The following is a 27,940-nucleotide window of genomic DNA, read 5'->3' as shown; positions in this document are numbered from 1 at the left end:
ATTTGACAACTGAAAATGAAACAGCAACCTCAGATTAACACATCTGACAGTAGAAGACAGATATTAATAATTGACCTGAAACAACCTGCATCACCACCGGAGGGCGCCGTGAACCTTAGTGCGCAGCCCGTGAAGCTGAAGAAGAGGAGGAAGAGGAAGAGTATGGCGGATGGCGGAGGGACGCCGCTGCAGAGCGCCATGAAGATGGCCAAGCAGGCGATCCAGCTGGAGGGGGCAGACAGGCAGCAGGTAGGCAGGCGGCAAGATCAAAGCTGCGGCTGAAGCCGACCGGAAGTGACGATGTATGGGAATGTAAACAAACAAGGGGCGGGGGCTGTTCCAGCTGTCATGTCCGGCAAAGCCAGTAAAGAGACCAGCTGGGAGCTTGACTGGTTATTATGGTCATAATGTTGGTAGAAATGGGCCGGAAGCTCCTGTGGACCGCAGAGGTTCCACTTTTACCCCACAGCTCTGTAGAGAATATGACCTCTGACCCCTGTAACTTCTCCTCTTCCTCAGTCTCTTGATGGGGTAAATGTGAAACCTGTTCACATTTCTTTCCAGCTGCCTGATGAACGTAGATCTTTATTTTATTTGGCTCGGTTCTGGTTCTGATCCTACGGAGGCCTCCAGGGGACATGAGGATTTTTTTCTTTTGCGTTCCCTCCAATAATCTACTGATCAGTTCATGCGGATCAATTGATACTGGAAGCCTTTTTTACGTCATTTCTGCTTTAATACAAACATGTGCGTTTTTCCATGAACTATTGATTTATTATCGCGGTAATAATCAGTCATCTGATTGTCTCTGTTGTTCGTCTGAATGGTTTAAAGAGCTGCTTTCAGTCCATCGGAGCCTCAACAGACAAACATGCAGTAAATGAATCGATTTTCAATCAGTTTTTAGCACCAAAGAGTTAATAATAATAATTATGAACACAGCAAACTAACGGTGGTAGAGCAGCACTGGGTTAACTGGGAATCTCATCTGTATCAATCAACTCCAAACCTCTTCTTTGCCCAGGTGAAATAAAAGTATACTTTAGTATACTAAATTTTAACATACTTTAGTATACTTTTATCGATGTACTTAAACTGTACTATTTTGGAACAACTCATTTTATGCTTAGTATACTTTGGCAGTACCTGGGTGAAGTTTCCCCCCCACCTTCTTCAAATCAGACAAAATGGGTGTCAAACGTTTGTGCAGCAAAAATTTTAGTTTGTGCCGCTTTCATTTTAAAGATATAAAAAAAGTTGGATTTCATAAAAGTTGGGGGGTTGGTTGACCTTTTGACCTTTACACTTTCATCAATATCTTCAAAGCCAAAGCAGCACAAACGCAGCTGAGTTGATTGACACCCATTTTGTCTGATTTGAAGAAGGTGGGGGGGCAACTTCACTCAGGTATTATTAGTATTTAAATAGTATTAAATTACAATTAATACTGGGTGTCACAATTATCGATTTATTACATTTTTATTATCATTCTCCAAACTTTGCGAGGACTGACCACCGGTCACCAGCTTCCTCAGACACAGAGCCAGCAGCCAATCACCTTCCCATTCATACGTTATGACGTCACGCCCACATCGACACGCCCACCACCAGGCGTCAAAGCCGCTGCTTCTGTCATACCAATAATTATTAAATTCATATGGCTCTTACAGAGCCTCAGTGAAAACGTGTTTATTATTATTATTAACTCTTTGGTGCTAAAAACTGATTGAAAATCGATTCGTTTACTGCATGTTTGTCTGTTGAGGCTCCGATGGACTGAAAGCAGCTCTTTAAACCATTCAGACGAACAACAGAGACAATCAGATGACTGATTATTACCACGATAATAACTCAGAAATAGTCCAAATAGTTTAGATGTATTTTTATTTCTCTCCTACTTCCGGAAAGTTTCTGTTTATATCATAGGTTTGTTGTGCCTTTCTGTACTTAAGAAAAAGATCAAACGTCAGATATTTCACACCAAGATATTAACATTCATGGAAAACCTTACATAACATTGTAGTAAAGCAGAAAGTACGGCGGCCACCGTAAAAAGTATCAATTATTCAGCATGAACTGATCAGTAGATTATTGGGAGGGGTGTCCCCATGTCCCCATGTCCCCATGTCCCCATGTCCCCTGAAGGGCTCCGTATGATTCTACTGGACTTCTTCCCTGTTGGAGGAGTTTTTTCTCCCCACTGTCGCCCCCTGCTGGTCCAGGAGGAGGGAGTCTGCTGGGTCTCCTGAGATGGAACCAGTTTAACCGATAGGAATGAAGAACTCGACTAAATGCAGTGATTGAAAACTGGAACGGGATTAGACTGACTGAATATTTATGAAGATAAATCTGTTTTTCAATAAAGTAACATTTATTTCGACTTCAACTGTTTTTAGAATGTTTGTTCTGGTTACTTCTGGAGGAAAACTTCAGGTTGATCTGGTGTGAAATGCATGTGAACATGACCAGATGTTACCGCTGATGTGTTTCTGTCTCTGCAGGAAGCTTATGGTCAATACCTGCGAACGATCAACTACATCTCACACGTTCTTCTGCAAGAAGGTGAGCCTCAAAGAGCTGCATGCTAAATAATATATTTAGCTAGAATATAAGCTTCAAATCATTACTTTCATGTTCAGCAGTTTCCAGTGAATTACTTCATTTTACATAAATCAGACCCACTTATTGATAGATGCAGTAATATTCATTATTTCCAGACTTGAAATCATAATTTACTGATCATAATTTATTTCATTGCCGCTGCAGTTCCTCAGGCTTCCCCTGGTTTCCTGGTCCAGGTTCACACACCAGGGGCCTCATGCATGAAGCGACGTACGCACAAAAAATGTGCAGCGCCATATTTTACGCACAAGTCGGCATGTATAAAAATTAACTTTGCATCAAAGTGGGCGTCAATATGCGCACACTTTTTCTCTGGCGTTAAAATGCGCGGCAGCCGCAAACCTTTTCTGTGACCAATATCAAACTACAAAGTGTCAAAAGTCACTTAAATCCACTGAAACCTGACGACATTCAGTGTTTTTTATACCAAGAAGCATCAAACCTGGTGTGTTTTTTATTTTCTAAGTAAACAGGAAGTGATGCGGGTCGGTCCACTTTCTATAGGTCCTGGTGAAGGACCAGCAGGCATTTGGGTTTGGGCCCGATGGTTTTTACCAGAGCAAGAGAGGCAGAAGGAGAACAAGGGAAAGTTTGAACTCTGTAATTGTTTTTGCAAAGATGTGAAAATAAAATCGTCAAGAACAATTTACAAGTTTGGATATTGAAACTTCTTTTGCCTGCGTTGAGAAACTTGACCCCAGGGCCTCAATGGCTTCATGGAACTTTAGTTGGATGTTTGGTTTGACAAACAGTCGCCACTACATCAGTGATCCCTGGTTTATTAAGTAAAACTGATGCATCTCATGTACAGTGATCCCTGGTGTTTCTTGGTGGTGGCGTTCCGAGAATCAGGAATCCGTGCAGTAGTTACCTTTAGTTTGTCCAGTTATCACACAGCATCATTAAATGCTCTACATTTAAAGAACAAAACCTGCTTTCAGGTCAGCGGATGTCCGTGTTCATCCATTAATGTGACCAGGAGTCGTGTCACTACAGCGTCTCCTCCAAGCTGCTGCATCCACGGCAGAGCGATGGATCTCATCAGGCCTCTGCGCTGATTCTGCCCAGGTTTTTCCAGCAGGCATTCAAAGTTTTCAGCTTTCATGTCCTTTAAGCTGTATTACTTATTTAAATACCGTAACGTTATTGGCAGAGAGGTAGAGAAGAACCTCGGAGACCGTTTAGCCAATCAGGATGCAGAACACTGTGAAAAAACTGCACATAAACATCGGCGAACCGCGTTATAACCAGGGATCACTGTAGTACTTTAACTCAGTTCTTGTCTCATGAAGATGTAACGCACGATGTACTAAAATGTTTCTCCCCATTGCAACAGTCATAGGCAACATGCAAAATATACATGAAGCAATCCAGACTTCTCAAAAATTGCTGCTCATCCTTCCTAGGTGAGGAACCAGACAAAGCGCAGCCTGAAGATCAGTGGTGGGAAGTAACGAAGTACAAGTACTTCGTTACTGTACTTCAGTACAGTTTTTGTGTATCTGTACTTTACTTAAGTAGATGTAATAATGGATACTTTCTACTTTTACTCCACTACATTTTACAGTAAGTATCTGTACTTTCTACTTCACTACATTTCTACAAACTCTCGCGTTACTCGTTACATCCAAGTCTCGTTGCTCTTTTTTCCGTTAAAATGTGAAGTTCAGGGATTTAAGATGGCGCCGTAAAATCCCAGCAATAACGTGACGTAGTGTCTGTTGTCACCCATCGGCTCCACCTTTACTCGCTGCGGAGCTCCAGACATGCGCAGTGGTTTCCTCTGAGCGGGAGAAGATGTCTGTCTAATGTCAGTAATATAATAGCTGCATAAATCATAGATATGGCGACATGTAAAATCAGCAGCTTCGCTTTCACAGACGGTGGGACTTTGTCCAATTTTTAGCGTCACTTGGAAGGAAAGCTTAAAGACAGGTAAGATCTGTGGACGTGATGCTAGCTAAGCTAGCTGTACTGAGACACATGTTGCATCTGCAATAAAAAATAGTTGTCATTCATGGCTGAATTATTGTGTGGAGGTTTTGACTGAGGTGTCGCAGATGTGGGACAACGACATTCAGGAACGATCCGATTCTTCTGGACGGATCTTTACTAAGATTGATAGTACTGAAGCCTCACTGAGAGCCGTTCTTTGTTGTAATGCTCTGCGTACACTGCAGTAGATATTATTTTATTTCATAAAAAAAAGATATATATTTATGTAATTGGCGAATAAATAAAACAACAACGTAGCAACACAGAGCATGCTCATTGCTCTTTGTTTTCGTCTCCTGTCATGGTGGCAGACGTTGCAGCAGGAGGGAGGATGAGAACAGTCGCCTCCTTCTGCTTGGTTACTTGTTGCTTATTGTGCCTTGGACAGTGTTCATAGTTTACAGTTGTTTACCGTTAATTGCTATGTTTAATGGTGCAGACAGTTGCGGTTTCTGACATGGGCAGTATGGGCAACCGCCCAGGGTGTTACTTTTTTAGGGATGGCAGGAGACCTCTGTGGATTGTGGCACAGAGATGAAAGCAAAACAGAATGAAGAAGAGTTTGAATTGTCACTGGATAATTTATTTCAGCTCTAAGTATTTAATATCTAGGTGTTTTATGGGAAAGTGGATCTTTCAGATCAATTTGAGAAGCAATTTTGATAGGTAAACTTAATGTTATTGTGTCATTTAGCGCAGGGTGCTGGTCTTGGTCTCGGGTTCAGTGGTCTAGACTACAACTCTGCTACGTGGCTCCTTGGTTCCATGTTCTCCCCTGCCAGTTGGATTTCTTTCAAAATAAAAGCCACTAGTGGCAAAAAAAAGTGAAGTTCATGTTATGTTAGGACAGGAGACAAAATGTTTCCATCCCTGAAATTATGATGCATAGAATCACATATCTAAGTCTAAACTATGTTACAGAGTAAACTCAATAAAAACATGCTTTATCTGTGGCATTAATCATTAAAATGGCACATTTCTAATGTATTAAAATTAAATACGATCGGCACACTTAATGATATTCGCGATTAGGTATCATTCAGCAAGTACTTTTACTTTTAATACTTAAGTATTTTTAAAAGCCAGTACTTTTTTACTTTTACTTAAGTAAAATGTTAAGGTGGTACTTTTACTTTTACTTGAGTACATGTTTTGAGTACTTTCTCCACCACTGCCAATCAGAACCAGTAGGCGGGTCTTAGCGCTGTCAATCATCCTCATTCACTCACTGCTAAATGTGCTAATGGTGGAGAAACAACTTATTGTTACAGGAAAATCGTTTATCTGCTATCACTGGTAGCTATGCTAACTAGACTAAGCATTTACAACAGGCTATGCTAGCTGCAGAATAGCACAGAGCGAGGCGGAGGAAGGATGAGCAGCACCACATGAGATTGTGATTGACAGCACTAAACCTCTCCTGCCTCTGACTGGTTGTTTCCAGCACTGGGAGAAGGCAGAGGAAAGAGATTTTTCACAGATTACCTCTCATACCATCCTGTCACAACGTAATGACAGTTTTAACAAATATGTGGAAAAATATATTTTTTATATAAAAGTTACATACTGCAGCTTTAATTTCACCCAGGAGAGGACGGGTCAGGAGGGACGTGGGTTAGAGCTGCTGCTGACCGACTCATCTGTTGTTAAGTGGTAAAAGGTACAAGTTAAATATATGAATATATATAATGAACATGTTGGTAATTTATCTCCTTAATTCATTAAATGCTAGTGAAAAGGAGGTAATCAGTAGTTTGTAGCTAAGCTAACTATGCTAAATGGTTGATAATCTCAGTCTACCCACCTCTCGGAGAAAAACCGAGCTATAAATTGACACTCTTGCCTTTTTCTCTCTATGTTTTATATTTATTTGAAAACCTGCCTTTCTAACGTTTCTTAGCAGCTTAGTAACAGCCACAATCGTTCGTGTTTCCTACTGTCTGCTGCTAACAGCGTCACGGTGAAGCTCCAAGCAGGAACGAACCATTTAACGCAGACAGGGGGGTTCAGGGCAGATATGGATGTTTGTTTTTGGTCTGGGAGGGGAACATTATATTTTTACTGCTAAAAACAATCTTAGAAAATACAATATGATTTATTTTGTAATTGACAGGGTCCCAATTTTTTTTATTTATTTTTTTATTTCTAATAAATAAATAAATTGTGGAGGGCCCCCTGTTGGTCAGGGCCCCTATTGTCATCACTTTTCCTCTGTACCGCGCCCCTGCTCCCTGGTTTAACTCACCTGGGTCCAATGACGGCTCATTAGAGGCCTAAGAAAAACATTGACAAGCTGAAAAGGTTGTTTCTTCCCCCAGGGAGAGAATAAAACATGCAGGATGCCTCCAGGACCCACTTTGGGGACCTCTGACGTAATTTGTCGGTCTGTGCACCGAAGCGCATGAAATGCATCTATGGGGTTATTTTATTCTCACTAAAAAAAACACAGGTTTGGATCAGCAGATTAACTCCAGGTTTGATTATTTGAAGGTGATTATGGTGTGTAGACAACCCCGTAAGTAAAATGTGCCGCATTGTGGAGCGTCTTGGCTCTGATGGAGAACAATGGAAGGATTCAGAGGGACCCATTGATCATATTGATCTTCTGTTGATGATGGTTTATTAGTGTTTAGATTAATCCAGACTGATCGTCCTGGAGCTCTGAACGGTACCGGTACCGGTGCAGCTGGAGTGGTCGAGCCGCCCGCTTTGTGAAAGCTCCTTTCTGGACAGACAGCATCTTTATTCTGCAAATGTACAACTTATACACATGAGTCCACTATTTAGAATAAACGTCCACATTCCCACTCAAAGACCGTCTGACTCTCTGTCTCTTTAAATCCCAGCTGATCACTTTGCTGCTGTTCAAACGGGCATTTTCACGATCTCCTTATTTGTTTTATTTTATTTGGATTTTATTTTTTTCTTTAAAATGTATTAATTTTATTTTTGTGAGGTGACATTATGTGCCCTCAAAGCACCTTTTAAATAAAATATATAATTATTATTATTATAATAAATACTCACTGCTTCAAACAAGGACGTTGCCATGGTTACTGCTTCACGTGGTGGCAGACTTCCAGGTATTTATACTAATTCATATGTATTTGTGGGCAGCGACCTGCAGCCGCTCTATTTCCCGCAAATTAGGATTTATAAAGGAAAGGTGCGCACGACTTTATGCATCCCTTTTTTTGTGCGCCGCACTTTTCGTAATTTTTCCTTTCGCCAAGTTTTAGTGTAAAACTGCGCAGTGTTTTATGCACGAGGCCCCAGATCTGCCTTCCTTTAGAGTTTTATCGCCCCCTGGTGGAGAAAGGTGAAAATCAGGATAGGTTTTTACCTCAGCAGCATCATGAACAACATCTAGAAGTCGGACCAGTTGGGTCGATTCGCTTCACGGACCAGCATGTGGCAGCGTGACTGAAGCTCACTAAAACGTCAGAAGAAGATGAGAGGTGCCAGAACCAACAAAGAAGACCAGCTGGAGGTCAACCTGGACTTCCTGAAGAACCAGAACCAGGACAGAATATGGACCTCCTGTTCTACACAACAGAATAGAAATACCCTCTATGGTCCCTCAGTGGGGACGTTCAGGTCCACCTTTCTGGATTATAATCTTGTATTAATTGCTGTAATTTTCAGATAACCTGAACATTTTTATTAGCTGGAGGTCAGAATTATGAAACAGGAAGAAACATCTGGAATATTTTACTTTATGACACATTAATCTTGTAGAATAAATGATTTAAGAACTGAACAAGATGAACTTGTCATAGGTTTTGTCCTGGATTATTTGTCCGTCTCGTGTGTCTCTGTCCTCAGAGACGCAGGTGGAGGTGGAGAGGATGCTGCGGCTGGCAGAGCAGTGTCTGGACCGAGCCAAGTCCTTCATAGGGAAGCGCTCTGTCCATCCTGTCCCCCCTGTCCTCCACAACGCCTCCTGTTCTTCAGCTGACCAATCGGAGGCTGAGGCCGGTCCCAAGGCTGGAGACAGCGGTGAGTCCTCTCCTCCAATCAGAGCATCCCTGGCATAAACTCAGCGACCAATCACAGCTAACTTCCTCCTGGGTTAGGGTTAGGCCTCTGACATTCTCATCTTGTCTCTTAATGTCTCATCTTGTCTCTTAATGTCCCATCTTGTCCCCAGCCTCTGCTGCTGAGGGACAGGTTGATGCTTCGTCCCCGTTTGGTCTGTCAGATGATGGCGGACAGCCGTCCCCTTTCCCTCCTCCTGATGTCTTCCAGAGACACCAGACTGAAGCTTCACACGACTGCAGGAGGAAGTAAGTCCCCAGAGTAACGTCCAAATCACTGCTTCTGGTTCCACTGGTTCCACTGGTTCCACTGGTTCTATAGACTACAGCAGACCGATGTGTCCACTGATTGTCCTCATGTGTCCTGGATGTGTCCCCTGCAGGACACTGACCCCGGTGGAGGAAGCGTCCCGGCAGAACCAGAAGCTCCAGGCATCCTATGACGCTCGTGTGGCCCGGCTAGCTCCGGGTCAGGCGTCCCAGAAAACCTCCTTGGTGAGTCTGGACCTCCCAGAACCGGTCTCTGTCGCCACTTCCTGTCTGAATCCCAGGGGCAGATTTACAGTTCCTGGAAAAAGTTTTCACACCCTCCCTTTATTGCTTCAGCCAGTCAGGATCAACAGGATTAAGACCTTTAATGTCAAAGTATAAAGGGTTTCCACAGAAGGTGGGTCCAGTTGGTCCAGAACATTGGTCCAGTTGGACCTGGGAGGAGTTTGGATCTCCTGTTGAACCTCTGCATGAAGGAGCAGCAGCTCTGGATGATGGAGATCCTCTCCTGGTCTCTGAAGTCCAGCTGATTGGACCAGGTTCTGGTTCTTCTGTCACAATCTTAATCTCGGGACCAGAATTTTGAGACCTTTCAACCAGCTCCTTCTTCCCCAGAACCTTTTGGAGCAGCGTTCTTATCACTGCAGTTCTGGTCCATCACTCAGAAACTGCTCCACATGAGCCGGAGGAACCAAAACCTCGGACCCATTGATGATGACCCAGCCGCACAGAGAAGAACCAACAGAACCATCTGCAGAAACCCAAGATGACAAGATGAGACCCTGAGGTTTCAGGACCAGAACCTCCAGACAATGGTCGCCACTAACAGAACCAGAACCTTCTCTCTAGCGCCCCAGCGTGTTTTCCGGTGTGTTTTGGTGATCCAGTAGAGGGCGCTGTAGCCTCAGTAACGGAGGTTTGGTTCTGATGGATCATTCCAGTCGATGGCTCTGCCAGCAGCAGATGGACTTCTGGATATCTGAACTAGAACTCTTTGATTCTGATCCGGTCCAGATGTAAGGACACTCCTTTGGGACCTGAAATGTACCAAGAAACATGACTTCCGGGCTTTTATTTTGAAACTGTAGTGGTTCCGTTTCGGGGTCAGATCGGTTATTGATGAAGCTAAGGGTGAAAGCAGGAGCGCTGCCAGGAATGTTGGGCCCCCTGACAAAAAATTAGATTGGGCCCCCCTCACACAGCGGCTGTTACGATTTCTAGAGTCTATGTGACCCATCAAAAGCTTCACAATTTCAAAAGCTTGCATCTGCTTTGCTTTCTTTGGTCCAATACTGATAATTAGTACAATATTTACTGCTCATGAATTTTACATGCAAGAGTAAAATTCAGTCTGCAAGTAGGTTGCTTAAATCTTTTCTACTAGTTTTAGATACTGAAATGTTTCTTCCCATGAGCAACAGTCAAAATACACATAAAACAATCCAAACTTCTCAAAAAAATGTTTATTTAGTTGCATTTTATTCAAGCTGCAGTTTAACTTTAATAAAAATATGTTTTCTCCGTATTTGTTAAAGATGTCACCATGTAGCAGTTTGTTATGACAGATATTCTGTGAAAACAATCAATCTCCTCCACCTGCTCCCTGAATTACTATTACTGGCTAAAGTAATGCACCGTTCTGACCAAAACAACCAATCAGAACCAGGAGGAGGGTCTTAGCGCTGTCAATCATCCTCATTCACTCACTGCTAAATGTGCTAATGGGGGAGAAACAACTTATTGTTACAGGAAAATCGTTTATCTGCTATCACTGGTAGCTGTGCTAACTAGACTAAGCATTTACAACAGGCTATGCTAGCTGCAGAATAGCACAGAGCGAGGATGAGCAGCACCACATGAGATTGTGATTGACAGCACTAAACCTCTCCTGCCTCTGACTGGTTGTTTCCAGCACTGGGAGAAGGCAGAGGAAAGAGATTTTTCACAGATTACCTCTCATACCATCCTGTCACAACGTAATGACAGTTTTAACAAATATGTGGAAAAATATATTTTTTATATAAAAGTTACATACTGCAGCTTTAATTTCACCCAGGAGAGGACGGGTCAGGAGGGACGTGGGTTAGAGCTGCTGTTGACTGACTCATCTGTTGTTAAGTGGTAAAAGGTACAAGTTAAATATATGAATATATATAATGAATATGTTGGTAATTTATCTCCTTAATTCATTAAATGCTAGTGAAAAGGAGGTAATCAGTAGTTTGTAGCTAAGCTAACTATGCTAAATGGTTGATAATCTCAGTCTACCCACCTCTCGGAGAAAAACCGAGCTATAAATTGACACTCTTGCCTTTTTATCTCTCTATGTTTTATATTTATTTGAAAACCTGCCTTTCTAACGTTTCTTAGCAGCTTAGTAACAGCCACAATCGTTCGTGTTTCCTACTGTCTGCTGCTAACAGCGTCACGGTGAAGCTCCAAGCAGGAACGAACCATTTAACGCAGACAGGGGGGTTCAGGGCAGATATGGATGTTTGTTTTTGGTCTGGGAGGGGAACATTATATTTTTACTGCTAAAAACAATCTTAGAAAATACAATATGATTTATTTTGTAATTGACAGGGTCCCAATTTTTTTCATTGTATTTATTTCTATGAGCAATAAATAAAGTGTGGAGGGCCCCTGCTGGTCAGGGCCCCTACAGTTGTCATCACTTTTCCTCTGTCCCGCGCCCCTGGGTGAAAGGGCGGATTTATCTGGACTCTGGGCTTATTTAACTCCAGATAAGGTCCAAGTGACCCAGTAAAACTTCTCCTTCGTCTCATATCTGCGGTTGGGAACCAGAGCCTGAGGGAATACCATGGTGAGCCGAACCTTTTCTCGAACCGCTGTTCCTCGCGTCTCAAATTATTTCTCGAGTTTTTCAGAGAAATTTTGGATTAAAGGAAAATTTTCCGTTTAGATTAGGAAAACGTTTCGGAACCAGGTGGAGCTGCAGCCATGTTGGAGGAAGCTGAAGATGTTCATGAAGGTAAAGTGTTGGGAACTAAGCCGGTTCGGTCCAGACTGACCGCTGACCGTGTTCCGCTGCAGACACGGTAACGAGCTTCTCACAGAACCCGAACAGAACCGGAACTACATATAACTAGAACCGAACTTTTAGTCAGTTCTGTAAAGATGCAAGAGATCAAAGCAAATGTATATTTTATATTGGCCAATAATTGAATTTGACTTAATGGTTTAAATTTGAACAAACTTTGGCTCCTACATGCTTTATGAAATATTTCTGTTATCATTGATCTGAGCCACGTTCTACCAACAAAATGACGCAATTTGTCCAGGAAAAAATGTAGAAAACGGTGATTGTATTTATTTATTTCTGTCAGCTTGACGTCACGCGCAGAGCCGTTGCCATGGCAACCAATGAACATTGTGTCAGTGGCAGGTTTATGTGTTTGAATTTGGCTGATTAGCTCATTTTAACACCTGCTGTCATATCTGTCAGAAAATGTAGGTCGTTTTATTTTTGTGTTAATTGAACCGAAATACTCCGAACTGCTTCATGTGATAAAAGTCACGTTAGCGAACCTGCTCTCCACTTTCTTTACTTTTTAATTAAAGCGTTTTACTGACCTGTGAAATTTGATCCCCCGATTCTTTTGATTTCTATGAACAATAAATAAATTGTGGAGGCAATTTATGTATTGTTCAGGTTCTGGTCCTGAAACCATTTTGCCCCCCATACCTCCATCCTGCACACCAGTCCTTACGCCCAGGACCGAACTGGAACCACTCGGAACCAGAACTACGGGTCCATAAAGCCTGAGTGCTTCCAGATTAAACGAGGTGAAATTCTGGTTCAGATTCCTGGAAGTCTTTCAACTTTTTCCACTTCCGCCCTGACCCAGTTAACCCAGTTAACCCAGTTAACCCAGTTAACCCAGTTAAGCTCCAACTTCAGGTTTTCATGTAATGGGTTGAAATAGTTAAATGTATTTATTTTTATTAAATCTTGTCGTAACTCATATTGTCCAAATATTTCCAAAGAGTCGTTGCAGACTGACTGTGGTGCTGGGGGCAGTACGGACCTCCACTAGCAGTCAGTCTAAACAGGCCTCTGACTGAAGTCATGCTAATATGCTAACAGCTGAACATCCAGACAGCAGAGATGTTATTCTACAGTAAGCTCTGCAGGTGTGATTCATAATTTAAACCAGTGGTCCCCAAACTACGGCCCGCGGGCCGGCTCCGGCCCCCTGAACAATACCGGAGAGCATTTAGATTTTTTTTCATATAACGCATTTTCCCGACTATAAGCCGCTACTTTTTTCCTAAGGTTTGATTTTTCTTCCACCACCAGGGGGCTCTTTAGCAGGAAGTGAATCATCCATCCATCCATTTTCTTGCACCCTTGTCCCTCAGTGGGGTCAGGAGGAGCTGCTGCCTCTCCAGCCAACGTTTCAGGCGAGAGGCGGGGTCACCTGGACGGGTCACCTGGACGGGTCACCAGTCTGTCGCAGGGCAACACAGAGACACACAATCATGCACACACACACTCTCACCTAGGGACAATTTAGAGAAACCAGTTAACCTGACAGTCATGTTTTTGGACTGTGGGAGGAAACCGGAGAACCTGGAGAAAACCCACCATGCACAGGGAGAACATGGAGACTCCATGCAGAAAGACCGGGAATCGAACCCAGAACCTTCTTGCTGCAAGGCAACAGCTCTACCACCTCACCACTGTGCAGCCGGAAGTGAATCATTGGGAAATAAAAGAAGAAAGCGCCCATTAAAACGGAATTAGGTTTTAATAGGGAATTGAAATTTGAGAATGTTGTTGATCAGTTAAATAGCATTGAGGGGAAAAAGAAGATTTTTCATTAAAAAATAATAATAATATAGATACTAGGATCCTACGGAGGCCTCCAGGGGATAATAATCTACTGATCAGTTCATGCGGATTAATTGATACTGGAAGCCTTTTTTACGGTGGCCGCCGTCATTTCTGCTTTAATACAAACATATGTGCGTTTTTCCATGAACTATTGATTTATTATCGCGGTAATAATCAGTCATCTGATTGTCTCTGTTGTTCGTCTGAATGGTTTAAAGAGCTGCTTTCAGTCCATCGGAGCCTCAACAGACAAACATGCAGCAAATGAATCGATTTTCAATCAGTTTTTAGCACCAAAGAGTTAATAATTATTATAAACACGTTTTATTATTATAAAACACAGCAAACTAACGGTGGTAGAGCAGCACTGGGTTAACTGGGAATCTCATCTGTATCAATCAACTCCAAACCTCTTTGTTCTGTCACAATTATCGATTTATTACATTTTTATTATCATTCTCCAAACTTTGCGAGGACTGACCACCGGTCACCAGCTTCCTCAGACACAGAGCCAGCAGCCAATCACCTTCCCATTCATACGTTATGACGTCACGCCCACATCGACACGCCCACCACCAGGTGTCAAAGCCGCTGCTTCTGTCATACCAATAATTATTAAATTCATATGGCTCTTACAGAGCCTCAGTGAAAACGTGTTTATTATTATTATTAACTCTTTGGTGCTAAAAACTGATTGAAAATCGATTCATTTACTGCATGTTTGTCTGTTGAGGCTCCGATGGACTGAAAGCAGCTCTTTAAACCATTCAGACGAACAACAGAGACAATCAGATGACTGATTATTACCGCGATAATAAATCAATAGTTCATGGAAAAACGCACATGTTTGTATTAAAGCAGAAATTACGTAAAAAAGGCTTCCAGTATCAATTGATCCGCATGAACTGATCAGTAGATTATTGGAGGGAACGCAAAAGAAAAAAATCCTCATGTCCCCTGGAGGCCTCCGTAGGATCCAGTAGGTGGCAGTAGTGCAACAATAATGGATGCAAGCTGCCGTTGAAATCTGAAGAAGAAGAAGGAGGCGCCCATTTTCATTTAGCACATGCTGGTAGCAACACGAAGGATCAGCACTTTTCCTGTTATAGTTAAAGTTCAGAAACTACCGTAATCATTTCAGTTAAATCTAAACTTGGCAACTTTTTCTTTTTCAACGTAATAAACGTGATATTCAGTCGACCTGTTGTGACTCAGATGTTGGGTGTTCGCCCCCCTCTGCTGCTGCTGCATCGCTGTGGAAAACCGGCAGAGATATCTGCGGCTTATAGTCCGGAAAATACGGTATTTATTTCATTAATAGTGTTATTTCCTGGATTTATTCTGTGAAGGACCCAGAGAGGGCTATTTGGTTGTGGTTTCTGGAAAACTACATTTTTACATTTAGGCTCTTTTCTGTTACAAACTGACTCCGGGCCCCAGCAGAGAAGGGGAAGTGATGTGGCCCTCAGGAAAAGGTTTGGGGCCCCTGCTGCGGCCCAGAGGATTCAGAGATCCACGCTGTTTCTGATGAAGCGATCAGTAATCTGATTACCTAGAAGCATGTTTCATCTTCAGGTGAAACAGAGCAGTCATGTCACTCCTGCAGCACCTGGTGGATCTAAAGCGCTGCTGACCTCTGACCTTTGCGGCCCAGATGCACGTGTTTCAGGTGCTGCGTGTTTGTTCTGGTTATCAGGAGTTTAGTCTGGATGATGACATTTGGGTTCTTCTCCTAATGATCGACACACTTTGAGTCTGCTGCTCTGTTTACTTTCATCTGCAGTTTTTACACCTAATTTTGTTGTTTTACATGAAAATGTGATACAATCTTCAGTTAATTTATTCATATTGTGTGAATCATGTTTGAGCCATTGTCTTCCAGAAGCTGGTCATCATTTATTCTGGATTATTTTACGCCTCCTGCTGTTGCAGTTCTGAGAGCTGCTGCCAACGTTTTGCTTGGATCCGGTCCGGATCGTTCTGATCGACCGGATCGACTTTTAGTAACTCATCAACTGATGGAGACTCGGTTTCTGTTCTTTTGTTTGCCGATTGCTCCGTTGCTCTGTCGTTTAAAGAAATGTTGTGTTTCCTGTTTTCATTGTTGAAGGAAAACGTGTCTCTGGTTTCTGTTGGACTCTGAACCGTGTTTAGGAATCTGGTTCTCTCTACTTTTAAAAGTAAATGTTTATCATAAATGTTTTCCTCTAATGTTTCTGCTGCAGACGCTTTCCCTGCAGCGGCAGATGATGGAGAATCTGATCATCGCCAGAGCCAGACAGGACGCCGTATCCTTTCACTGAGCGCTTCCAAGATGGAGGCCAGGAGTTCAAATCTGCTGGTTTCTAGAACTGGAGCTGGTTTTCTAATCGATGAGCCAGTTATCGATAACTTATCGATAAGTTATCGATAACTTATCGATAACTTATCGATAACTTATCGATAAGTTATCGATTGAGTTAATCTAAAGTTGATTGATCTTACAAATCCATGAGCCTGATCGTCGTAACATGACAGAAAGGGTTAAGTTGAGTTAAAAACATCATCAAAATTTTGACATTATTTTTGTCAGTTTTACTAAACACTAATTGAACAAACATAAATTCTCACATATTGAAATTTAGGCACATTTATAAATTAAAGGTAAATAGAATAAAGTTTAGATTTCCAAAGTATCTCTAAGGGATTCGTCATCTGAAGCGTTCATAACTACACTTTAAGATTTCACAGATTTATGACTCATAAAACTACATCTGTCGATGTTCAGCTACTGAGGCGTCCAAACCGCAGAAGGTTTGGGTTTCCAGCACAAAATATTCAGAAAATGCTGCAATGGAGAAAGAGACATGACAACAGAAACTTTGTGATGGAAGATGCTTCAGAAATCTGCAGATTCCTGTTTGTCCTCTTCCAGCAGCCGTTGTGCTTCACGACAGAAGAGATGCATTTTCAGAAACGTGTTTTCATTGAAATGTTAAAATCTGCATAAATCTAAAAGATCTAAGATATCTTGATTTAGAATTATGACTGGTCAGAAAAAAGGGTATCTTAAATTTACTTTGACTAGTCCTATTGTAATAGAAACATAAAATGTGCATTTGTTGAATTGAAACCTCCAAACCCTTCAATGGTAAAACTGGCATCATTTAGTCAGAATGTAATTAGAGAAATCTTCATGAACTAGAACATTTGGTCTAGTTTCAGAGATGAGGGATGAGAGTGAAGCAGATTTTATGCTAAAACGGCTTGCCGTAGTCAGTGAGTCCAGCTGGTTGTTCTGAACTCTGATTATTCCTCAACGTGAGAATCAGCTGCAGAGGAAAGTGGAGGAGAGGAGGCAGAGGCTGCAGGACGAAGCCAACAGGTAGCAGCACATCATCACCTGGGAGCCTAAGCCTCCGTCCGGTCGGAAACGTCTGTCCGTCCGGTCGGAACCCTCCGTCCGGTCAGAAACGTCTGTCCGTCCGGTCAGAACCCTCCGTCCGGTCGGTCGTTTGCGCCTGGCTGGTTCTGTCTGAAGGTCAGATGTGATGGACTGCGATCCAAAGATCAGTCGCATATTTGTGGCTGTAACGAAATCAACCTGGTTATAGCTGATTAATCAGGTTCTGATCTAATCAATCAACCAATCAATCAAGTTTATCAGCAGCAAGGCGACTCCGACTGATTGACATCAATGAACCACAAATAGAAAGTTACTCACATCAGATATATTGATCACATCAGATATATTGATCAGCGGTTCATTGATTAGGTTCAACAGCAGCTCTGACCAGGCGGCTTTTAGCCCTGAAGGCTCTCAGGGTTTCAGCTGTTTGTTCCAGATCTGTGGTGCTTAGAAGCTGAATGCTGCTTCTCCATGTTTGGTTCCGGTTCTGATGCAGATCGGAACCGGAACCAGGAGGCCTGAGATGTCTGCAGGTTGATCCAGGAGGGGGTCAAACTGCTGACCAATCAGGAGCCTGATAATCTGGTCTAATTTAATCTGTTTGGTCTCAACAGGAGGTTTGCTGCCTCTGGAGCACTGACTGCAGAGGAGCAGGAGCAGCGGCTCCTCTACGCCCGGGTTCTGGAGTACGAACTGGACCACGTGAGTGAAACATTCTGACCAGCTGGCCCAGCAGAACGTCTCGGTACCAACCGTGTTCGGCTCTAGTCGGGATGGGTCCATCCGCTAGAGGTTCTGCTGGGTCCAGAGTGGTCTGGCTGAAGGCGGTTCTGGTTCTAGGACTGGCCCAAACAGTGGAGAACCAACATCAGGAAGAACCCGGACGCCTCGCTGGTTCTGGATCTGCTCTCCTACCTGCTCAGGTGATTATGGGATACATCTATATATATATATCTATATCCGAGTCTGGAGTGATGATCCTGGTTCTTCCAGGTCGGATCATCCTCTGGTGGAGCTGCTGAGGAAACATCAGCTTAGGGTCTACAACCAGCTGTACCCCATCGTCACCCAGAGCCTTCCTCAGAGTCTTCCTCAGAGTCTTCCTCAGAGTCTTCCTCAGAGTCTTCCTCAGAGTCTTCCTCGGAGCCCCGCCCTCCCGCTCAGCTCTTCTCGCAGTGACCACGTCCGTCTCTCTCCAGGTGAAACATCTAGTTGGTAAAGTTGGGCGTCGCCCCTCTGAGACGATGCGGGGCGTCGCAGATCGTTGCCACGGCGACCGTCGCAGCGGGTCATCGTCTCAGTGGGTCGGTGGTGAATGTTGTGTGTCGACCCGTCACAGATGGAAACCCGACCAGAACCAGCAGCTTGCTGGACGGCGAGGACGCGGCGCAGCGGGACGACTCCTTCGAGGACCTGGAGCACTTCCTGTCCCAGCTGGACTCCGCCCCCCACGGCGGCCTGCGGGCGGAGCTGACCTTCGACCCCTCTGTTGAGCTAGAGCAGCTGGAGCTCAGAGCTCTAAAAGAACATCTGAAGGCCATCGTCAGAGACGTCCACGGAGCCATCGGTGAGCTGATCGACCGATTATTGATCGATGGATTCTGAATATTGATCCTGAGCTTCGGTTCCAGATCAGCTGCTGTCGCTCTGCCTGCTCTCCTTCGACTGCCTGAACACGGCGACTTATAAGGACCTGAGTCTGGGCTGCATCGAGGAGGCCTTCTTCACGCCGCTGTGGAGCCCCCTGCTGGCTCTCTTCAGGTATTACACCTGTCCTCTGCTGGGGGGGTTGGGCCGCCGCCCCGCCCTGCCGCTCTGGGTGTCAACGAGGCTTTAGCCCCGCCCCCACCTGACTGCCAACTGGGCAAAGCGTGTGGCTTATCTACTTAGAAATATGCATTCTAGAATTGTCCAGCTGTTGTTCGTCTGTGACCCCTGACCTTTCGTAGATTTAAACCATTCAAAATTACGACATGTTAGACGACGTTTTCTTTCAACGCGACATAAATAGCGATTTAATTCCAGTTTCTAGATGCAGTCAGTGCACATGTGGTGACAGTATAGCTTCTCCTAGAAACAGGGCCTGGAGGCGGGTCTTAGCACTGCCAATCATGTATGTGTGCCCGCTCCTCCAACCTGATGGCCGAGGGGAAAAGGAAGAATGGAGGAAATCTGACGGATCCAGACTGAGGCCAGTTTATGCTCCCAGGGTTGGGTTACTAAGCCCAGCTTAGTTTGCTTATGCCTCAGGCCGGCCCTGGACCAGCAGCTTTAGTGCCATTATTTGTTGCTCCTGACTGCAGGGGGAAAAGTTTTCCTGATCCTGTGTTCCTCAGGCGAGTCCTCAGGGAGCGAGAGCAGCTCCTCCAGAGGAACATGGCGCTGTACTGCAGCGCCTCGCCAGCAGAGGTCGGCGTTCCCCTCAAACTGTTCCCCCAGGACCCCGGCGCGCTCCAAGGTTCCTACCCCTACGAGGCGGCGGTGCAGGAGCTGAAGCTGCTGCTGGGGGACCGCGGCCCTCAGAGGAAGCTGGACTGCATCGGTGAGATTAAACCGGATTATAATCTGGAGGTCCAGCTGCTCCTACATCTGGTTCTGGTTCTGTCTGTGGAAAGCTCTGGTATCCTAGCAACAGCCTGAACACAACCCAGGTTCTGGTTCTGAGTCAGAGCTGGCATCAGAACTGGGTCTCTGAAAGAGTGGTTTGGTTTACCAGAACCACAGAACCGGACCGCTGGAAACGTCTGACCTCAATAGAAGCAGAACTCTCTTGGTTCTGATCCGGTTTCCCTCCAGGGTTTGGTTCTTTTCCAAACAGTTCTCGGGTCGGTCCGTTTCAGAACCAGCAGCTGCTTCTGCTGATCCAGAACCAGCACTGTGGGCGGTTCTGTTGGGCCAAAGGGAAACCCAAACCCGACCTATCAGAACCAGAACCAGGATGTTGATCAGTTCTTCCTATGAGACCAGTGAAGGCCCGGCAGAACCACCGGACCGGCAGCGTCACTCTGGACCTCAGCTGCCGCTCCTTGCTCTGTCGACCCGATGGACCGGTTCTGTGTGTCATGCCTTCAGAACCGTGAATCGGACCCACTTACCGGTTCTGTTCTGTTTGTGTCAGTGCGGACGCTGCGGCTGATCTGCGGCTGCGCCGAGGATTACCGGAACCAGCAGGGGGGCGGAGCTTCCCAGGCCGCCGCCATGTGAGTAACCTGCCGGGCCGCCGGTTCTGGTAGGCCGGCGCCGGTCCAGTTAGAGTAAACAGTCTTTCTTGTCTTTGACCTCGTTGAGCTTCGGACTCCGTCAGCCGTGAAATTGGTTCTGAAAGGCCGCCGGCGCCGTCTGGGGCTCTGTGACCCGGCAGCGCCGCTGTCGGGTCTCATCAGCCTCACTGGGCCCAGCAGGAACCGCCCCGGTTCTGGAGCCGCCCCCTCCCCCGCTGGTCCGGCCTGAAACTGGGTCGTCTGAAGCAGGAGGTCAATGAGGCGGTTGGAGCGGGAAGAAGAGGGCGACCCGGCAGAACCATAAAGCCCAGTTGAACCCAACAGAACCTAAACGAACCTCGTTTTCCCAGAGGGGATTAATAATCTGAACTAATAATTTCTAAGCCCAGATTTAGCTTTCATTATAACCAACATTTATTTTGTTAATCGATTAATCAGGTAATAAATAGATTTTTCATTTAACCCTTTTTTAGACATTAAAATGCAGAAATCCTGCTGACCGGCACCAGGGGGCGCCAGACCGCCGTAACGAGGCTTTTGGCTTCATTGTTCCAGTTCTTCTTCACAGCCTTTATGCTCCAGTTAATAACTAATCGATCACTGAATTAATTGACGGTTTCGCTCCTCTCTGTCCCCTCAGCGGCGCCGATGACCTGCTGCCCGTCCTGTCCTTCGTTTCGCTGCGCTGCCAGTGTCCCCAGCTGCTGTCGGAGTGCGCCGCCCTGGAGGAGTTCATCCATGAGAGGCGAGTCGTCGTCATGGAAACGGCTAACAGTCCATCACTGACATGTTTTCTTCGGACTCTTCTCTCTGTCCCAGCATCAAGTTTAAAACCACTTCCTGCTTCTTTATTGACCAACTTCCTGTTGTCTTCTCAGCTTCCTGATTGGTGAGGAGGGTTACTGTCTCACCTCCCTGCAGAGCGCTCTGGCCTACGTCGAGTCTCTGCCAGCAAGAGCTGACCTTGCTGACCCCGAGTAACGCCCCCGACCTGCAGCCTCTGATTGGCCAGAAGGTGATGAGGTCGTGACCTTTGCTCTGGAGGCTCCTGGATTTACTGCTGGCTGTTCTGAGCATGCTCAGTAGGGGCTGAGAAATGGGAAGCACCGCAGCAGTGGACCGGACCGGACCGGACCGGGGGAGGGGCTTTCTTCTACTTTTCCAGGTTGTTCCTCATCTTCTTCAATCTTCATCGTTTTCTGACGCTGCAGCTCTCGGCCTCCCAGCCAATCAGAAGGCTCCAGGCGTCACCTGGTTTTTCTGCCCCCTGCAGGACGTTTCAGTAATTTCTCTGTAAACATTATCAGTGCTGTTCCTCCTCTCTGCAACACCTGGGTGGTGGGCGGAGCCTGAGCTGGAGAGAAACACCTGGGTGGTGGGCGGAGCCTGAGCTGGAGAGAAACGTTCAGAAAATAAAGCAGCAGCAGATCTGAGGCCTGTAATCCAGACTTTACTGGATTATTCAGACAGAACATGGAGTTAAACGCGGCTGCAGATCTGAAAATCCAGCTGATAATCTAACCGTCTGATTTATTCCGTCGTAATCTGGCAGTGGGATCAGAGTCTTCCAGGTTAGGGGTGGAGGTGAACGGCATCGTGGGTAATCTGCTTTCAGTGGATGTGATGGCATGAGAGCCGACGCTGGGTGACCTTCAGGATGACCTCTGAGGCCTACATCGGTCCTGCTGCCGAGGAACTGAAGGGAATCTTGGTTTGGTTTTTTCCAGAATTTAGTTTCTTCTCCAGTTTTTATTCAGTTCGCCAGGACCTGCCCAGAGGTCAGAGGTCAGGGGTCATTAAATCAGTCGGGTAACTTTGTGTTTTATTGCTTAGCTTTAAGTTAGACCAAAGATTTATTTAATTCAACTTTTATTCTAATTTGCTTATGAAGCAAAAATCTAATTTTTAGTCTAAAAATCATTTCTGGTCCAAAGAGCAGAAACCGGTTTTAGTTTCTGGTTCCGAGATACAGAACCGACCCAGAGTGAAGAACCGGCACCAGTGAACTGGTGGAACTGGGAGAACCTGCTGGAATGTTTCTGCATCGTTTTTATTTAAGACGTTTTCGAATGACAGAAAATCTTGTTTCCAGTTGTAACGTTAAAATGTTCAGATGTTAAAGATCCTGTGATCTAAACTGACCTGGGAATGTTTATGAAATATTAAATCATCTTTGTGAGAAGGTTTAATTATTAAATAGCTTGTTTGTTTCTCTCTGGGTGATTAAACCGTCTCGTCCATCCAGACGTCTAATTTTCTTACTTTGGGAGGAAGTTCAGTGAGTTCATAGCTAAATAATTGTGGAGGGCCGTTTTAATAAAACTTGTAATTTAGGTCAAAGTGACTGGGCTCCTGATGGCCAGGAGGAGAGCAGAACCTCGTCAGGTTTAGCCTCAGTCCAGCACATCGAGATGCTCAAAACACCAGATCTACACCACCCAGATCTACACCACCCAGATCTACACCACCCAGATCTACACCACCCAGATCTACACCACCCAGATCTACATCACCCAGATCTACACCACCCAGATCTACACCACCCAGATCTACACCACCCAGATCTACACCACCCAGATCTACACCACCCAGATCTACATCACCCAGATCTACATCACCCAGATCTACATCACCCAGATCTACACCACCCAGATCTACAGTCCTACACCTGTAGCCAGAGGACAGACTGTAAAATCCTGTAGTTTATGAATCACTGAACGGTTCAGAACCACATCAAAGATCTGCTGCATCAACCTGCCAGACCCTCAGGTTCTGGTTCTGCTCTCCATCAGAACCAGAACCAAACGAGGAGAAGCAGCACTCAGCTTCTATGCACCATGAATCTGGAACAAACTTCCAGAAAACTGTAAACCAGCTGAAACGCTGAATTTATCGACTGCATGTCGTTTTACTGCTGCAGGACTTTGTGTTTGAAACGCCTGGATGCTGAAATAAAATAACCGTTTTGGAGAATCGCTGCAGCTGCAAAGGCCCAGCGGGTCACAAAACAAACGGATCAATCCAAGTGGAGTCGGAAAACGAAGCTGCTACCTGGAAACTGGAGGGACATTTTCCAAGTTTCCATGTTGGGTTAAGAGGAGCAGAACATCATTTTACAGTTAGATGGGCCCCATGTGGGGGAAGGAGGGCCGACCAGATGGGCCCCACATGGGTTTGTCCATGTGGGGCCACCGTGGAACCTGCAGACAAACCCATATGGGACCCATATATCAGCCCTCCTTTCCCCCACATGGGGCCCATCTAGGCATGCTGGCTTTGTAATTTAGCTCAACTGTTAACTTTAAGATGATGTAACGTTTTAGGGCCAAAATGATAAAAGACCAGCTGACCTCACTGGACCGTCTGGTTCTGGTGGCATTCAGTGGTCTGACCACAATTAATGCTGTTTGTTGCAACAGCGCCACCTGGGGTCATCACCCAGGAATTAACGGGAAAGGACGCAGGTCCAGGTTGAGACGTTTCAAGTCAATAATGATTTATAAAAAGAATAAAAATACATGAGAACTACGTCGCAAAAATGCTTTTAAAAATCCTTCAACACATTTCATGTCAGAAACGGGATGAAAGGAAAATTCTTGCATTTAAAATATATTTACTAAATATTAGGTACATTACTTAGATGAACTTTGTTGAACCAGTGACGCAGGATCTCGCATATTACCGTTTCCTGCATAATCAGCAGAAAGTAAATCAACAATGTGAATATAATTGTTCAGACCAACTAGGAAACCAGAGCAAAGGAAGATTATACACATGTTAGGGTCAGGCTGCATGGGGGGAGAGAGAGAAAGACAGAGAGAGAGAGAAAGAGAGGGAGAGAGAGAGGGAGAGAGAGAGAAAGAGAGGGAGAGAGAGAGGGAGAGAGAGAGAAAGAGAGGGAGAGAGAGAGAAAGAGAGGGAGAGAGAGAGAAAGAGAGGGAGAGAGAGAGAAAGAGAGGGAGAGAGAGAGAAAGAGAGAGAGAGAAAACGCCATATTGGTGAGAAAACATTTCTATCTTAAAACATTTCTTGAAATGAGAAATTTCTTCATGTTCTGAATCTTTATTGAAGCTCAAAACAAAAGGCGCACATTGAACAACAGCTGGAAATCTGAAGTTTAAACGAATTAGCCCACTTTGGTTTGTTTTGGCCAATATGGGGGATGGTGACGTCATCGGCCCAAATTATAACTTTTAATATCTCAAAGACGAAAGTTGCACAAACAGTTTTAACGGAGCTCCAACCATTCAGACTGGGTTTTGTCACGTGTCAGATTCACAGCTCGGCCAGGGAAACAAAACGAATAAAGACAAAATGTTCAAATACAGGCAGTAAAAGGTATATATAAAATATGTGTGTAAATTAAACCATAAAAGTCGCAGCAGTGCTTGACCGGCACAGCGAAACGAGAAATCCACTCCGAACCAGAGCCGCTCCGTGTTCTGGTCTCGGGGGGCCGTGGGGGGGCCGGGTCCCACACGCCGGTCTCTCCTGACCGCTAAATAAGCCGCGACTCCGTCCGGGCAAAGCAGCAGCGGTCAGTGTGCGGCTAACAGCTGCGATCCCTAATTAAAGAAACAGTTTAAAACAAAGGGACAAACAAGATTTGTCACTGAGTCCAGCTGCCGACCAGGCGAAGCTCCTTTCACTTCCACCCAAACGGGAACGTTCACTAACTTTGGCTCTCGACCGGAACCATTACCGTATTTACACGATCAAATGTGGAGGTAAATACGGTTCTGCTGGTGAAAAGCGCTATAATGAACAAGCAGCTGTAGGTGCGCAGGTGTGACCGGTGGATTTCTGCGTTGTGTGGTGATCAGACATCAAGTCTCCGTTTATTTAATCTGTCAATCGGGAGATATTAGCATTAGCACCTAGCATGTGCTCCAGTTCTCCAACCCGATCTATACAAAATAATAGTTAGCATCAAATGATATAAAGGTGTAATAGCAACTCAAATGAAAATATCCAAACACTTATCATTAATACAGAAGGAAAAATAAACATTTGAACAATATAAATGAAAGGATTACAATAGATTATAAAACTCGCCTCTCCCCAGTGGAACGAATAACAAAAGAGGAAATTAATAACTTAATATTTATAATAGTCCTGGAGGACCCTGAACAAAAGAAGAAGAAAATAAGGCGGAGTTGGAGGACCAAACCTCTTATAGTACACAGAGGAACACAGCAGTCAGGTAGAAGCAGACAAATACATAAAATAACACATTTTGTGGAAATATAAAACTATTAATATAGAGGCAGGCAGCGAACCTCACCTGAACCTCACCTGAACCTCACCTGAACCTCACCTGAACATCACCTGAACATCACCTGAACATCACCTGAACATCACCTGAACATCACCTGAACTCGGTACTGATGGTCCATCTGGATCCAGGCTTCCAGGTACCGAGTAAAAAGGGGGCGTGTCCGATGAGGCCCCGCTTCGAGGCTCGTGTCGTTTTGCTGAAAACCACGTGACTGGCAACAAACGAGGCCTCGCGTCACCTGGGTCACGTGACTGCTTCATTTTGCGTGTCGGTTTTCAAAATAAAAGCGGGATGAGCCGCGCTGCATCATGGGTTGTTGTTCATTTGGTCGCGCAGAGGACGATATTTGTCTTCAGTGGCCAAAATAAAAGGAACATTGACCAACATATTGATGATGATCATCAACATGAAATGTCTGTTTCTGGTTTCCTCAGTTGTAGATCATGTTGTTTATTTATGACTTTATATTTTTGTGATTTTATGACGTAAATCTCTTTGAACTGCATTGTTGCTGAAACGTGCGGCAGAAATAAACTTGATTGTCTGAAATGGAGCCAGAAAGAGGAAAATCTCTGATTTCTATGAGAACTTTGAGATGATCTTCACAATAAAATGATTCTTAGATAATAATTAACCCTCCACCTCAATATTTCTCACCTTCTGCAAAGTTCCACTTTATTTCTAGTTTGATTAGCAGAGATATATCAGTCCTTCACAGCAGAAACAGATTTAATGGTGCTGCAGAACTAAAATTCAACATGTAGCCAAATATAAGGAATCAGAGCCGATTAGAAATCCAAGAAAAGGTTAATCTCCCAGCATGCACTGCTCTCCCAAGACACTAAAACATCAAATGTCTTTATTGTCAAATCTGACATAAAAGAAAACCCAACACAACCACTGACGTCCAACATAAACCAGGATTAGACAAATCATTTTAATAATTACAACATGTGACAATTAAATATGGTTTCATTGATTCTTCTGTTCCCAGGGGTGAAAGTAAAGGGGGCCGGCAGGTGCCGCTACCCCTAAAAGGTTTAGCGGGGGAACGCAGCACCTGCTAGAGAGGAGCGGCTGTCAGCTGTAAAACATCTCTGGGTTCACTGATCAGCCGTGACTGATTAGTTTTTAACAACAATCTAAAACACTTAATCAGTTAATAAATAACTTTTTCTCATTTCATATCGTTTCTGAACTGATCGTGTTTAACTAGAGCAGCAGGTCCTCTGATTGGCTGAGAGCAGCAGGTCCTCTGATTGGCTGAGAGCAGCAGGTCCTCTGATTGGCTGAGAGCAGCAGGTCCTCTGATTGGCTGAGAGCAGCAGGTCCTCTGATTGGCTGAGAGCAGCAGGTCCTCTGATTGGCTTAAAACGTTCAGAACTTTATTAAAGAACAATAAAAAAATCAACACAACGTGTTCAAATTAATGACCCAACAACAACAACAACAACAACAACAACAACAACAATAATCTCAGTGATTATTGTTTCAACAAGGTGTTGCGCAATTCTGTGCGTTTCGGTTCCATAACCAAAATAACCAGCAGGAGATTAAAATGAACTAACCAACCATCTCTGTGTTCATGAGGTTATTAATGATGCTAAATAAATATCAAGCCTGAAAACCTGATGTAACGGACTGAATGTTTTTAACTAATCTCTGGTCGGCTTGTGGAGCGCAGCAGGTTGCCATGGCAACTGGTGTGTTTAAATGGCAGAGAGTAAAAAGGTGTGATTGGTTTAGAGTTGATCACCTGTTCAGGTTGTTTACCTTTGACCTTTACAGCCGCTGTAGTTTCTGAACGTTCAATAAACGACAAACTTGGACTAATTACCTCGATCTGTGTGATTATATGTCATTTACAACAAACATCAAACACGGTAAATATGTTTCATTAAGTATTTAACAAACTAATGGCTTCTACAGCCATAATTATGTGAAATTAAATTAATGGTCTAATATAAAAATATAGTTTGGTGCCTTGAGCTCAGAGTCTGAGAGGCTTTTACTTTATCAGACTTTTTTTGCCTCTTATTTAGTGGAAATATTGATGTTGATGAGATTTTCTCTAAAATAATAACCTTTTTCAACCTTTATAGCTCCACTGTTGAAAATGAGGCTCTAACAAATGACAGTGAGATAAAATCCAACATCTGGTTTGAGGTGATTCCTCTGGAACCTGTTGGAGGAAAAACATCCCAACTTCAGAAGATGAGCTTTAACCTAACAGAGCTCTGTGGTTCCTCCTGTCAGTGTGAGAGTCAGGGT

At 44.4% G+C, this 27,940-nt stretch overlaps 1 protein-coding gene and 1 long non-coding RNA gene across 2 annotated transcripts; both read left to right on the top strand.

Annotated features, from left to right (window-relative positions):
* vps9d1 (VPS9 domain containing 1) lies at window positions 1-22,635 on the top strand. Its single transcript, XM_081608486.1, has 16 exons — window positions 1-249; window positions 2,502-2,562; window positions 8,443-8,616; window positions 8,768-8,903; window positions 9,038-9,149; window positions 16,008-16,070; window positions 17,094-17,146; window positions 17,785-17,872; window positions 18,011-18,093; window positions 18,164-18,369; window positions 18,510-18,737; window positions 18,802-18,931; window positions 19,507-19,712; window positions 20,289-20,370; window positions 21,032-21,136; window positions 21,270-22,635. Exons 1-16 carry the CDS (start codon window positions 16-18, stop codon window positions 21,370-21,372), a joined length of 2,064 nt encoding a protein of 687 aa, XP_081464612.1. The 5' UTR covers window positions 1-15; the 3' UTR covers window positions 21,373-22,635.
* A 1,705-nt stretch (window positions 22,636-24,340) lies between these two features.
* On the top strand, window positions 24,341-26,222 carry LOC145552063 (uncharacterized). Its single transcript, XR_014088020.1, has 2 exons — window positions 24,341-25,177; window positions 25,662-26,222. It is a non-coding gene; the product is annotated as an uncharacterized LOC145552063 (long non-coding RNA).
* The last annotated feature ends 1,718 nt before the right edge of the window (window positions 26,223-27,940 follow it).

This window comes from Poecilia reticulata, chromosome 6 (assembly GCF_904066995.2).
Source record: "Poecilia reticulata chromosome 6, P_reticulata-male-v2, whole genome shotgun sequence".
Lineage (NCBI taxonomy): Eukaryota > Metazoa > Chordata > Actinopteri > Cyprinodontiformes > Poeciliidae > Poecilia > Poecilia reticulata.
Note: the sequence above shows the minus strand (reverse complement) of the source record. Positions and strands in the feature narration are given on the sequence as shown.

What these genes read in the sequence shown, in the direction of transcription:
- vps9d1 (XM_081608486.1), top strand. Translation starts at nt 16, where the DNA reads ATGAAACAGCAACCTCAGATTAACACATCTGACAGTAGAAGACAGATA. An exon ending in AGACGTCCACGGAGCCATCG is followed by an intron (nt 18,738 to 18,801) that starts GTGAGCTGATCG and finishes CTTCGGTTCCAG; the next exon opens with ATCAGCTGCTGTCGCTCTGC. An exon ending in GCTTCCCAGGCCGCCGCCAT is followed by an intron (nt 20,371 to 21,031) that starts GTGAGTAACCTG and finishes CTGTCCCCTCAG; the next exon opens with CGGCGCCGATGACCTGCTGC.